The following is a 15,122-nucleotide window of genomic DNA, read 5'->3' as shown; positions in this document are numbered from 1 at the left end:
GTAGAAAAGTAAAGTATTCAGACCCCTTCACATTTTCCACATTTTGATACGTTACAGCCTAATTCTAAAATTTAATATTTTTTCCCCCTCATCAATCTACACACAATAGCCCATAATGTCATCACAATACCCCATAATGACATCACAATAGCCCATAATGTCATCACAATACCCCATAATGTCATCACAATACCCCATAATGAAATCACAATACCCCATAATGAAATCACAATACCCCATAATGAAATCACAATACCCCATAATGAAATCACAATACCCCATAATGACATCACAATACCCCATAATGACATCACAATAGCCCATAATGAAATCACAATACCCCATAATGACATCACAATAGCCCATAATGTCATCACAATACCCCATAATGAAATCACAATACCCCATAATGAAATCACAATACCCCATAATGAAATCACAATACCCCATAATGACATCACAATACCCCATAATGACAAAGTGAAAACAGGTTTTTAGAGATTTTTGCAAATGTATTTACTTAGGTATTCAGTCCTATTGCTATGAGACTCGAAATTGAGCTCAGATGCATCCTGATTCCATTGATCATCCTTGAGATGATGCATCCTTGAGATGTTTCTACAACTTGATTGGAGTCCAGTTGTGGTAAATGCAATTGATTGGACATGATTTGAAAGGCACACATCTGTCTATGTAAGGTCCCACAGTTGACAGTGCATGTCAGAGCAAAAACCAAGCCATGAGGTCCAAAGGAATTGTCCATAGAGCTCTGAGACAGGATTGTGTCAAGGCACAGATCTTGTGAAGCGTACCAAAAAATGTCTTCAGCATTGAAGGTCCCCAAGAACAAAGAGGCCTCCATCATTCTTAAATAGAAGAAGTTTGGAACCACCAAGACTCTTCCTAGAGCTGGCCGCCTGGACAAACTAAGAAATCGGGGGAGAAGGGCCTTGGTCAGGGAGGTGAACAAGAACCCGATGTTCACTCTGACAGAGCTCCAGAGTTACTCTCTGGAGAAGGGAGAACCTACCAGAAGGACAACCATTTCTGCAGCACTCCAGCAAACAGGCCTTAATGTAGCAATGATTAAATTGTCAAAATGTATTTCAATGGACAATTCAGTGAACTGTTCTGTGAAAGGTGTTGGCTAGAGATGACATGCAGGAGGTTGCAGGGATTTGTAGTCTTGCATGTCGTCTACTTTGATATCAATTAGCATTTTAGAATCCAAGAGTAAAGAGACACAAATATATTGATAAAGTATTTGTAATGGATCCCCATTAGTTCCTGCCAAGGCAGCAGCTACTCTTCCTGGGGTTTATAATGGATCTTCATTAGTTCCTGCCAAGTAAGGTCAGGGAGCGTGCCAGCCTGCCTGAACCGCCCCTGAACTAACAGGTATAAATGATGGGTTATGAACTAACAGGTATAAATGATGGGTTATGAATTAACAGGTATACATGATGGGTTATGAATTAACAGGTATAAATGATGGGTTATGAACTAACAGGTATAAATGATGGGTTATGAACTAACAGGTATAAATGATGGGTTATGAACTAACAGGTATAAATGATGGGTTATGAACTAACAGGTATAAATGAAGGGTTATGAACTAACAGGTATAAATGATGGGTTATGAATTAACAGGTATACATGATGGGTTATGAACTAACAGGTATAAATGATGGGTTATGAACTAACAGGTATAAATGATGGGTTATGAACTAACAGGTATAAATGATGGGTTATGAACTAACAGGTATAAATGATGGGTTATGAACTAACAGGTATAAATGATGGGTTATGAACTAACAGGTATAAATGATGGGTTATGAATTAACAGGTATAAATGATGGGTTATGAATTAACACATCCCCTGCGAGCCCAGGCATTTCAATACATTCAAGACTTCTTACAGTGTAACGGCTGTCTTCGTGAAGAGAGGACCAAGGCGCAGCGGGTTGCGTGCTCAACATTATAATTTATTAAATGTGAACACCAAAAAAAACAATAAACAAAGAACCGCCGACAGGAAACCGTTTCGCAGGCTACACCAACGCAATGCAAAAACAACTACCCACAATTAACAAACAAAACACATCCCTAATTATAGGACTCTCAATCAAAGGCAACTACAAACACCTGCCTCCAATTGAGAGTCCAACACCCAATTACCTAACATAGAAAATACTAAACTAGAAAGAACATAGAAATACAAAAACATAGAACATAACCCAAAACCCGGAAATAATAAATCAAACACCCTTCTAAACAAACCACCACCCCAACCACATAAAACAAATACCCTCTGCCACGTCCTGACCAAACTACAATCACAAATAACCCCTATACTGGTCAGGACGTGACATACGGTCCATGTGCAATGTATATGGTTCTCTGTCTCTCTCTCCATCTCTTCTTTAACAAGCAGCCATGTTGTTGTCATTCCGCTAGGGACCTGTTTTCAGCATTTTAAGTCTCCAGTCAATAATCGGTGCACTGGAATTATCCCTCTACACCCTTTACACATGTACTGCACTGGAATTATCCCTTTACACCCTTTACACATGTACTGCACTGGAATTATCCCTTTACACATGTACTGCACTCAGGGGCGAAAATCTGATATCAATTTTGGAGGGGACAATTACATGAAATTTTCTCAAGACCAATTCCTGAGGGGGACACCAAAAGTAGTGCTGTAACACATAGCCTACATTGTAATATGGTAAATGTATATAGAGGAACCAAAGAAATAAGGTGTTTGCCGTACTCCTAACTACCGGTACCCAAAACTACACAACTAATCACAACAGCAATACCATTGCCTTTAACAAATCTTAGTTCAGTCACCAGTTTAAGTTGAGAGTGGGGGTATCCATGGCATTTTCCAATTATGTTCCTATTTTACTAGTCAAAAAAATTGAGAACCTTTCATAATGTTGCCAAACAAAGACTCAACAAACTTACCTGAGACTCCCTGTCTCTGCCAGTCTGTCCCTGCATATCTGTCCCCAACTCTGCTGTCTGTGTGCCATCTGTTGCCTGCTCTGCCTAATGACATCATTGTGAAACATTTCCATTAGAATTTCATTTCTTTCTTATGAACATTTTATCAACTAGTCTTTGAGATATTAGGCTACTAGGGTTCTTACTATGCGTTTTGGTGTATTGAAAAATACTCTGATGTCCGTCTTTTATTTTTCTGCCATTTTTCTACCTGGCTGGCTGGCTGGCTGGCTACACACACACACAGTGTGTAGGTTATTTACAGTAGGAGATGGGCTTCTATCATCTTCTATCATTCTATTTGGGCTTCGATCTAAAAGGTAGCTAGCAAATGTGAAACGGATTAAAATGACAAGAGTTGACAGCTGTATGAGTTCACCATTTACACAACATATGCTGCAACCTTTTGTAATTTTAAGAGTTTGTTTCATATTGGCTGGCTTCCAACAATAGCTGAATTTGCAAAGCAAGCGACCACCAATTCAGTTTCAATGGTGTTTGCTATAATCTTTGCTACCCGGGTTAAATAAAGGTGAAATAAAATAAATAAATAAAAGTTCCCTTGCGACAATTTAGCTTTTGCAACGAGACCATTAAATATAGTTAAGACAATGGTAGAAGAGAGTGTAGTTCTGTTCAGTTTAAACTTCAGTTTATTGCTAACCTTATCACAGGGACTTCGAAGCACTAACTTACATCATCTGCATGCTGATCTTGGAATAAATTGACGATAGCAAAGATTCCATCTTTGACGACGCCACATAAATGGAATAGGTACTAGCTAGCTTAATAGTTCATATTTGCGCACTAGCTCTGCATATTCAGCTAGTGTGTGTGCGCGATTGACTGGATGAACCTCACGTCAGTTACGTGCATTGAGTGCCTTTCAGACAGTAGACACGACCCCTCTGTTACCTTGCCAACTAAGGAACTGGCAGTGGATCAAACCATTGTGAGGCAAAGGGTGGGGGGTCGCAATCTTTTGAAACTTAAAAACGCGCTATTAAGTGTCTATAATCAGCACAATTGCTTTCATTGCGTATTATTAATATTATTTAAATGACATAGTTATGTTTCAGTGATATATTGGGGGGACAAATCATATTTTTCCCAGGATGGGGGGGTCGTGTCCCCCCCGTCCCCCCCCCCCCCCGGGATTTCCGCCCCTGACTGCACTGGAATTATCCCTCTACAGTTAGGAGCACTCCCTTTTCTTCAGCGTCTCATCCCGTCAGCGGGATCAAAATCCAGCGAAAAATCATATCGCCAATTAGCATTAAAAAAAATCATAATTTAAAAAATAATAATAATAATATATATTTTTTTTTTTTATAGATACACCTCTCCTGAATCGACCCACGTCGTCCGATTTCAAAACGACCAACCACTTGCATCACATATAACCAAAAAACAGCTAAATGCAGCACTAACCTTTTACAAACTTCATCAGATGACACACCTAGGACATCATGTTATACAATGCATGCATTCTTTTGTTCAATAAAGGTCATATTTATATATAAAAACAGCATTTTACATCGGCGTCTGACGTTGACTAAATAATTTCCCCTCAAATGCGTCCCGGTAAAAAATGCTACAATTCCCTAAATTACTATCCGATAACGATTTTTTAAATGTATATTGTCAATCTAACATTTATAGATGAATATCTCTTGAGAACACCTGTCATACCAGATTTTAAATTAACTTTACTGGGTAATCACACTTTGCGATAAAAGGAGATGCGATACTCAGAAAATGAGCTAATATACAGAGCTCGGCGCCATCTTGGAACAATCGCATGTCACATCTCATCTTGTATAATATTGTCAATAATCGCCTACCTTTAGTTGTCTTCATCAGAAAGCATCCCAGGTCCACAACAGATGTATTTTCGGTCGAAAAAGTCCATACTTCACGTTCCATTAGCCTGCTGTTGGTAGCGCGTCCTAGGGCTCTCTCCAAGCGCAGGGCTGAAGTTCCGGATAAAATGAGATTCTCCCGCCTGTAGGTTCATTCAAACATGTCAAACGTTGTAAAACATTAATCTTCAGGGCCTGTAACACCAAGAGAGCCAATAAGATTCGAGGGGGATGATTTCATTGCCTTTAAAACCGTTTCCAAAGGTGGGGGTAGACATGGCCGCCAGCGTCATAATGGTGATGGCCCATCCCCTGTGACCAATTTCCAATGACTCTCATTCACTGAGTTTCGACTATATAAGGCTCAAACCACTGTGAAAAGACTGGCGACATCTAGTGGAAGCAATAGGAAGTGCTCACTGAACCATGGTTAACGGTGTGATTTATAGGGAAAGATGAGAAGTCGAGTCCACAATTCTGAATTCCACTTCCTGTTTCAATCGGTCTCGGGGTTTTGACTGCCATTTGAGTTCTGTTATACTCACAGACACCATTCAAACAGTTTTAGAAACTTTAGGGTGTTTTCTATCCATATATAATAAGTATATGCATGCCCTAGCTTCTGAGTTTGATTAGTAGGCCGTTGAAAATGGGAACGATTTTTTTTCAAAATGCGCTGTGGCGCCCCCTATCCTAGGGTATCCTCAAGAGGTCCCTTTAAGAGTGTGCTCCTAATCTCAGCTCGTTACCTGTATAAAAGACACCTGGGAGCCAGAAATCTTTCTGATTGAGAGGGGGTCAAATACTTATTTCCCTCACTAAAATGCAAATAATTTTATAACATTTTTGACATGCATTTTTCTGGATTTTTTGTTGTTATTCTGTCTCTCACTGTTCAAATAAACCTACTATTAAATTATAGACTGATCATTTCTTTGTAAGTGGGCAAATGTACAAAATCAGCAGGGGATCAAATACTTTTTTCCCCCACTGTACATCTACATGATGTATTGTTACACCATGTAGGAGCAGTATAGACCTAGTCTGTTCATTATATACTACATTATGTATTGTTACACCAAAATAAGGGAAATTATATTATTTTATACTAATACAATTGCTCAGAGAAAGAGATTTAGTTTAACATGTAATTCTCAAAATGTAGGGGTCTGAATTATTGCTACCCATGTTTTCAATACTCCAGCACCCTCCCCTTGGGAGGATAACGACACTGAAATGTTTAATGAGATTAGAGAACACATTGGGTGGGATCTTAGACCATTCCTCCATACAGAATCTCTCCAGGTCTTTGATTTATTTAGTCTGTCTTATGGACTGCCCTGTTCAATTCAAACCATAGGTTTTCAATGGAGTTCAAGTCCGAAGACTGAGATGGCCATTGAAAATGTTGATTTTTGTGCCCAATTAACCATTTCTTTGTGGATGTTGATGTGTCTTGCTGGAAGATCCACTTATGGCCAAGTTTCAGTCTCCTAGCAGAGAGGTAACCAGGTTTTGGGCTAAAATATCCTGGTAGTGGGTAAAGTTTATTCATTTATTTCATACAGTAATTTTTGCTCATCTTTATCAAGGGTATCAATAACTAGATGCTTATTTTGATATCTAGTTATTTGACTGAATCAGAAATACAGATGTGGAGTAGATGTAGAGTTTGTTTTAAATTCTCATAAAAAATCTGAACTAATCAAACAACACTTGTTGCTCTTTGTACGTGTTGATATAATATTCATATTTAATAGAGAGGAAAAAAACGTTTCCCTAAACTGCTTTATAATATTATAATTCAATGAAGAAGGAAAAAGTTTTCCCTCCTCAACTGCGTTTCCTCCCTCCAGACAGCAGATGGCGATATGTGTCTTTCAGGCGATGTTTCTAGTGTGACGTATAATCTAGTGGACGGAACGCTTCTTCAACAACTGCAGCCACCTCCGTAGCTCGCTAGCCGACAAAGTCGGAACATTCAAGTTCTTTAGACAATTTCGTGGTTTAATTGCCACTATGATTCAAACATACTTATGTGGAAACAACTAGCTACCCCATTTAATTTCATATTTACGTTGTAAGTCAACTCTCTGGCTGGTTAAGTTAGCATTAGCCTAGCTAGCTAACATCCCCGACCATGCGCTCACTAAGCTACTCTCCTCCTGCTAAAGAAGAGGTCTGCTGGACGGAGAAAGAGGGACTGTGGCTGAACGTTGTCGTGAAAGAGGAAGAGGAGGATGTTACATTACAAAGACAAGTAGAAGGTGAGGCTGTTACCGTGAAAGAAGAAGAGAAAGACGCTTTCAGAGTGAAAGACGAGGAGGAAGATGCAGTTTTTGGAGTGGAGGATGAAGTGAAAGAAGATGAAGACGTTTTTGGAATGAAGGATGAAGAGGGGGAGATTACTGTCACATTAGAGGAGGACGAAGAAGAGAAGACTGGGGATCTGATTAACATTTGTAAATACAGTGAGTACTATCTTATAAAACAGGGACATTGATCTGATTAACACCAGTAAATACAGTGAGTACTATCTTATAAAACAGGGACATTGATCTGATTAACACCAGTAAATACAGTGAGTACTATCTAATAAAACAGGGACACAAACTCTGCAGATGTTGAACTAATGTGTGATTTTTAAAAGGGCATTCTACACTCAAATATGTTTTGTACTGTATGAATTGTTCACTTTTCCTGTTGAAAAGTGATATAAATGCAGTAAAGTATAAACACACTAATGGGAAACAAATAAATGTTTTGAGCAAAATATTTCTTTTTTAACAACTGCAAACTAGAAGGAGTGAGTGATGTCATAGTAAGGTCTCCAAGGAGTTGGCTTGATGGGAAGTTGTGATGTCATCCAATAGGAGACTGATATTCATGTGAATATTCATTATTATTTTTAAAATCCTTCATGTTCTGTCAAGTTGGTTGTTGATCATTGCTAGAAAGTCATTTTCAAGTCTTGCTATAGATTTTAAAGACGATTTAAGTCCAAACTGTAACTAGGCCACTCAGGAACATTCAATGTCATCTTGGTAAGCTCCTCCAGTGTAGATTTGGCCTTGTGGTTTAGGTTATTGTCCTGTTAGGACAGTTTTTTGTATTCAGATCTTTGCAATGCACTCTACCTACGTAACATTTAGTGTCTCCTTATGTTAAGCTGGAAAAACAGTTTTCATGGGCACAGAAATCCTAAATCATTTCAGAGTTTGCTAATCCAATGGTTCTAACCAAGAGTGACCTTAACTTTATTGACAACACCCAAATGGTTACTGTCATTAATGTGGTTCTTCAATAATTACACATAATACATAATACTGTAGCTGTTTAGTTACAGTCACATGTTCAACTATCATCAGCTGATCCAGGAAATCATTTTCTGAATGACAGTCACATGACAAACATCACGACATGCAACAACAACCAAAGTGCTTCTTCATTCATTACTCTGGTTAAGACAGTTATGCTGTGCTCCATGTTGGATCCAACATCCCTAACAAATTGATGTTAATAATGTGTTATTGTCTGCTTGATTTACAGTAGGGTCTCGTTAGTCTGTTTGGATACAGAGATACTTAGCTCATAATGTGTAGAGAACTGTTCCTTGATGGATAGGCTATTGTACAACACACAGAGCTATTTTCCTTTCTTCAGGACATTTAGAATGACAACACATTAAAGAGTAGCCTAGTGGGATTATTCACAAAATTATCTGGTGATCAGGTTATGAAATGTCATGACAAAGACATTTTAGTTTCCTTGTTTCACCTGAAATATTAAATTATATATAGTCTTAGGTGAAGTTATGGGTCCTACAGTAGGTCTATGTTGTTGTTAGGTGAAGTTATGGGTTGTACAGTAGGTCTATGTTGTTGTTTGGTGAAGTTATGGGTCCTAGAATAGGTCTGTGTTGTTAGGTGAAGTTATGGGTCCTACAGTATTGTCTATGTTGTTGTTTGGTGTAGTTATGGGTCCTACAGTAGGTCTATGTTGTTGTTAGGTGAAGTTATGGGTCCTACAGTAGGTCTATGTTGTTGTTAGGTGAAGTTATGGGTTGTACAGTAGGTCTATGTTGTTGTTTGGTGATGTTATGGGTCCTATAGTAGGTCTATGTTGTTGTTTGGTGATGTTATGGGTACTACAGTGGGTCTATGTTGTTGTTAGGTGAAGTTATGGGTCCTACAGTAGGTCTATGTTGTTAGGTGAAGTTATGGGTCTTACAGTAGGTCTATGTTGTTGTTAGTTGAAGTTATGGGTCCTACAGTAGGTCTATGTTGTTGTTAGGTGAAGTTATGGGTTGTACAGTAGGTCTATGTTGTTGTTAGTTGAAGTTATGGGTCCTACAGTAGGTCTATGTTGTTGTTAGGTGAAGTTATGGGTTGTACAGTAGGTCTATGTTGTTGTTAGTTGAAGTTATGGGTCCTACAGTAGGTCTATGTTGTTGTTAAATCAAATCAAATTTCAAATCAAATCAAATGTATTTATAAAGCCCTTCTTACATCAGCTGACATCTCAAAGTGCTGTACAGAAACCCAGCCTAAAACCCCAAACAGCAAGCAATGCAGGTGTAGAAGCACGGTGGCTAGGAAAAACTCCCTAGAAAGAAACCTAGAGAGGAACCAGGCTATGAGGGGTGGCCAGTCCTCTTCTGGCTGTGCCGGGTGGAGATTATAACAGAACATGGCCAAGATGTTCAAATGTTCATAAATGATCCAACATTCCTACTTTGGTCATAATGTGTAGAGAACTGTTCCTTGATGGATAGGCTATTGTACAACACAGAGCTATTTTCCTATATTTGTTGTTAGGTGAAGTTATGGGCCAATTTTGCAAACAAACAGTGTACAAACCCTCATTGTCACCTTGATGGAAAAGCCAAAGAGCATTTTTTCTGGTTGAAGTGTTTTTTTTTTTAAGTACAAAGCGGTTGATTTGCGACAATAACGCAAACATATTAAGCAGGAGATTCAAATGAGCCTTACAATTATAATCTAAAGTAGTGTGAAATGAACTCATAAGCAACCTGGTAATGGAGGTTACTCCCCTGAGTTTCCCCCATTCACATTCAGAATACATTGTGAAAAACTAAAATCTTTGCTCACCATTTTTGCTCCAGGCAGATATACTACATCCATAACTAGTGGTTTCCTCATTACCAGATATAGTACATCCATAAATATCGGTTTCCTCATTACCAGATATACTACATCCATAACTAGTGGTTTCCTCATTACCAGATATACTACATCCATAACTAGTGGTTTCCTCATTACCAGATATACTACATCCATAACTAGTGGTTTCCTCATTACCAGATATACTACATCCATAACTAGTGGTTTCCTCATTACCAGATATACTACATCCATAACTAGTGGTTTCCTCATTACCAGATATACTACATCCATAACTAGTGGTTTCCTCATTACCAGATATAGTACATCCATAACTAGTGGTTTCCTCATTACCAGATATACTACATCCATAACTAGTGGTTTCCTCATTACCAGATATACTACATCCATAACTAGTGGTTTCCTCATTACCAGATATACTACATCCATAACTAGTGGTTTCCTCATTACCAGATATACTACATCCATAACTAGTGGTTTCCTCATTACCAGATATACTACATCCATAACTAGTGGGTTCCTCATTACCAGATATACTACATCCATAACTAGTGGTTTCCTCATTACCAGATATACTACATCCATAACTAGTGGTTTCCTCATTACCAGATATACTACATCCATAACTAGTGGTTTCCTCATTACCAGATATACTACATCCATAACTAGTGGTTTCCTCATTACCAGATATACTACATCCATAACTAGTGGTTTCCTCATTACCAGATATACTACATCCATAACTAGTGGTTTCCTCATTATCAGATATACTACATCCATAACTAGTGGTTTCCTCATTACCAGATATACTACATCCATAACTAGTGGTTTCCTCATTACCAGATATACTACAACCATAACTAGTGGTTTCCTCATTACCAGATATAGTACATCCATAACTATCGGTTTCTTCATTAGCAGGGAGGAGTTTCTGCAATCAAATTGCCCTCATGCCACAATTTTAGCAAACATAGAAAGGGGCCTATATTGGAGACCGAAAGTTATCTGGCACACTGCTTAGAGTTTTCAACAACTGTAATAATTTATTTCTAGCCTACAATCATCGATGTTACTACTAATGTGAAAACAAGACAAAATATGACTATTCTTGCTCATTTTAAGACAAATGTCAAGTAATCATTACATTCATTACAGACGTCAATTGTTGTACAACATCATGGCTACGCTGTTGGCATCACCTTTTACAGTGGATTTCTGCTGTTGTGGGCCTTTAACCATCTGTCTGACTTTGTTGTTCACACAGGAGAGAGACGGTACTATCGTGGATCCTCTGGGGAGCCTCAACAACCTCATGATGCTGACAGGGCAGAGAAGAGTCTCTCCACATCAGAACACCTCAAGAAACGCCAGCGGAGAACCACAGGGAAAAGATCTCACCGCTGCATTGACTGTGGGAAAAGATGCACCTCAACAGGCATTAAACTACACCGGAGAATTCACACAAGTGATCATTCTCACTGCTGCTCTGATTGTGGGACATTATTTAAATCTTCATCAGAACTCAAAATTCACCTGAGAAATCACACAAAAGAGAAACCTTACTTCTGCTCTGACTGTGGGAAGAGTTTTCCTCTGTCAACCAGCCTGATATCACACCAGAGAACACACACAAGAGAGAGAACTTACAGTTGTGATCAATGTGGGAGGAGTTTTCCTATTTTAATCGCCCTGATAGCACACCAGAGAACACACACAGGAAAGAAACCGTGTAGCTGTGATGAATGTGGGAAGAGTTTTGCTTCACCTGGTGGCCTGACAGCACACCAGAGAACACACACAAGAGAGAAACCTTTTGGCTGTGCTCAATGTGGGAAGAGTTTTACTTACTTTAGCATGTGGACCAGACACCAAAGAACACACACAGGAGAGAAACCTCATAGCTGTAATCAATGTGGGAAGAGATACTCTGATAAAAGATCTCTGATTAAACATCAGAAAATACATGGAGTTGTTTCATGATATCAATGAAATAATGTACAATGTAGAATGTTTTAACATTGTAGTAGGAGTATTTTAATGATGTCACAATGTAGAACCCTCAATATTTGCCCCCTGTTCTATCGATTTTAGTTTCAGGGGGAAAATCCAGGCTCTGAAATGGAAGAGTTACTATTTATGTGATTTAACTAAAAGTGACTAACACAAAAAGAGCTGTGTTACACTTACCACGTTGGTGACGCACTTGAATCAAAATGCAACACTTCAAAATGTAGCCAGCTGTTTTCTACAAATTGTCCTCTAACCAGTGATGTACACATTATTCCCAGATTCCATGTGGTTTTTGAGCTGTTCGTTTTAACAGGACGTGCAACCTCATGTCCCTCCTCTCGGCACAATTGATTTCAACATGATATCGATGAGTGATGACAAATAAGTTTGTTTGTTTAGCGACCCCTACATTTAAATGCATCACTCCAAAATGTAGCTGACTTTCTTCTGCTGGTTGTCCTCTAACCAGTGAGGTGAAATATATCTCCCATTTCCATGTGTTTTTTTAGTTTCAACAGCACGTACAACCTGATTTCCCTAATCGATATCAGTGATTTATTGCTGCTTGTGCAGTTTTATAAGGAGCTTTTTTTTTTTTTTATACAAGTAATATGATTATTGTGGCAGATGTTAGTGTCTATAGCACATGTTATGTTTAGGTTTTCAATTTATCCCAAACTTTCTGCTTATTGATTTGGACACGTTAAAACTGTGTTTTGACATTGGGGATATCCCACCTAGCAACATGTCATTGAAAAGATGTTGAAAATAAGACTATGCCCCGTTTTTTCAGTGACTTGAAAACAACTTAATTTCAACTTAGTTGCAGGTAGCCTAGTGGTTAGAGCGTTGGGCCGTCATTGTAAATCAGAATTTGTTCATAACTGACTTATTGACAATTATTGCCTACCGGGGAACAGAGGGTTAACTGCCATGTTCAGGTGCAGAACGACAGATTTACCTTGTCAGCTCGCGATTCAATCCAGCAACCTTTCGGTTACTGTTAAATGAAGGTTAAAATAAAGAAATAAATACACATGGACGCAGTATAATAATTTGGTCTGTAATCAATTTTATTAACAATCCTACATCACTCCAGTATTTCTTGACAACATTCAAGCGTTAATTGTCTTTATTCCACTACTGAAGAAGCATGTCTCAAATCACCTCATATTTCAAACATTCAGCCTGACAAAATATACATGTTTTATTATTCCATGCCTCACCATTAAGTTAATTATTGCCAATACATATTAACCAAGGGGTGTACATTTAGTCACAATTTATTTTGACTTTTTCCGTATTGGAGATGAGTTTTGTTTGGGCTCGTTCCAAGTGGACCAGAGTTCTAGAAGCTAGTGAGTTTTAGGAAGACGAGAGTTCTAGAAGCTAGTGAGTTTTAGGATTCTATAGAAAGAAGAGAAAAAGGAGAAAAAAATATTTCAATTGTATATTATTATTTAGAAATAAGTGTGTTTTTCTTGTTTTTAATTGTTGACAGGAGGTGAAGCATTTTAGTTGATTTTAATATGAAATGGAAGTTGTTTTCTGTTGGTGGTGAGCAAACTTGTCCAACAAAAATATAGGATATATTTGTTGTCTTAAGGGGGAAGGTGTTACAGGCTTTGGTTTTTCCATTAATGTTTTGAGGTTGGACTTTAGCACGTCTAGCCCGTTAGCACGTCTAGCTCGTTAGCACGTCTAGCTCGTTAGCACGTAGGACGCACTGATTGGTGTCACCTCGTTAGTCAGTATGTGTTACACCTGTGCTGGCTTGTCCATCTCGTTAGTGGGAAGGTGTTTCACCTGAGCTGGTCCAGGTTCTATTTAAGAGTGTCTGGCCCAGTGCTCCAGTTGTCTTGATACATGTGGAGAGTCAACACCTTTAGTTGCTCCACCTTTTTGGTTTGCTTCCTGTCTTTAAGTTTGGTGTGGGTTTTTCTTTTGTTTGTCTCTTCTTGGGCAGATTTAGTGGGGTCTCATGGTGGGTGTCTTTTAGGTCCCAGTTGTTGTTACTAGTCAACTTCCAGTGGACACCCCCATAATGTCTTTCAGAGCCCCTCCTAAAAAACAAGTTATATTTTGGGTTGGATATTGCATCCAATTAATATTTTAATCAATGGCATTTCATTAGTATTTCAGTTGTTAATCTTCTGTTTGTTGTTTACTAAATATTTCTGTTTATTTTAATTTTTTTATTTTTTCCTGTGAAGCCATTGTGTTGCATCCATGTCTGAAATGTGCTGTATAAATAAAGCTTGATTTGATTTCAACAAATCAACCCAATGACTGGCCAATCAACAGACTCTTGGTCCCTCTTAGTATGAAAAACAGTATCACGTTTCCAGCCTGCTGAAGGCGTGGTGGAGTGGTAAACACCACCCCCGGCTCTACCAGGGGCTTGAGGTGGTCTCCCACAGCTCTGCTTATGTCATGTTCTGTGGCCTTGCTGTTCCATTTCTTGACTGCCCCTGTAACACAGAAACACATTTAGTCATATTATATAAACCACTCAAAGTAATGGATATGGAGCATCTATGGCCTCAGTTACACCTGGCACCTAAATGTGACTTCTGTCATCTGATCACTCCAAACTGCATTAGATTCAGATCTACCAGGATGGGCCTTTGACATCGTCTGGATGCAGCCAGGCCACCAAATATGCATCAGCAATGTAAAGAGATGGGGTGAATGAGTGGGGAAAGGTACATTTGACACAAATGACCTTCATAATATCAAAGAACAAATGTGTGTGTCTGAGGGGAAATTAACTTTCATACAGCCAAAAGGGGTGAATATACAATATATCCTAGAAACCTGGTTAAACTATCATTATGACATCATGGATGAATTATAGAATATACTATATATCCTAGAAACCTGGTAAACTATCATTATGACATCATGGATGAATTCTAGAATATACTATATATCCTAGAAACCTGGTTAACTATCATTATGACATCATGGATGAATTCTAGAATATACTATATATCCTAGAAACCTGGTAAACTATCATTATGACATCATGGATGAATTCTAGAATATACTATATAGCCTAGAAACCTGGTTAAACTATCATTATGACATCATG

At 38.5% G+C, this 15,122-nt stretch overlaps 1 protein-coding gene across 1 annotated transcript; it reads left to right on the top strand.

Annotated features, from left to right (window-relative positions):
• Positions 1-6,804: 6,804 nt before the first annotated feature.
• Positions 6,805-14,317, top strand: LOC145863075 (uncharacterized). Its single transcript, XM_082968314.1, has 2 exons — positions 6,805-7,345; positions 11,283-14,317. Exons 1-2 carry the CDS (start codon positions 7,015-7,017, stop codon positions 11,996-11,998), a joined length of 1,047 nt encoding a protein of 348 aa, XP_082824440.1. The 5' UTR covers positions 6,805-7,014; the 3' UTR covers positions 11,999-14,317.
• Positions 14,318-15,122: the final 805 nt, after the last annotated feature.

Source organism: Salmo salar, chromosome 02, assembly GCF_965601325.2.
Source record: "Salmo salar chromosome 02, fSalSal1, whole genome shotgun sequence".
In the NCBI taxonomy this organism is placed as follows: domain Eukaryota; kingdom Metazoa; phylum Chordata; class Actinopteri; order Salmoniformes; family Salmonidae; genus Salmo; species Salmo salar.
The sequence above is the reverse complement of the archived record's forward strand: the minus strand, read 5'-3'. Positions and strand labels throughout refer to the sequence as shown.

Coding starts and splice junctions, on each gene's coding strand:
- LOC145863075 (XM_082968314.1), top strand. CDS start 7,015: ATGCGCTCACTAAGCTACTCTCCTCCTGCTAAAGAAGAGGTCTGCTGG. Junction 7,346..11,282: donor GATTAACATTTGTAAATACA/GTGAGTACTATC, acceptor TTGTTCACACAG/GAGAGAGACGGTACTATCGT.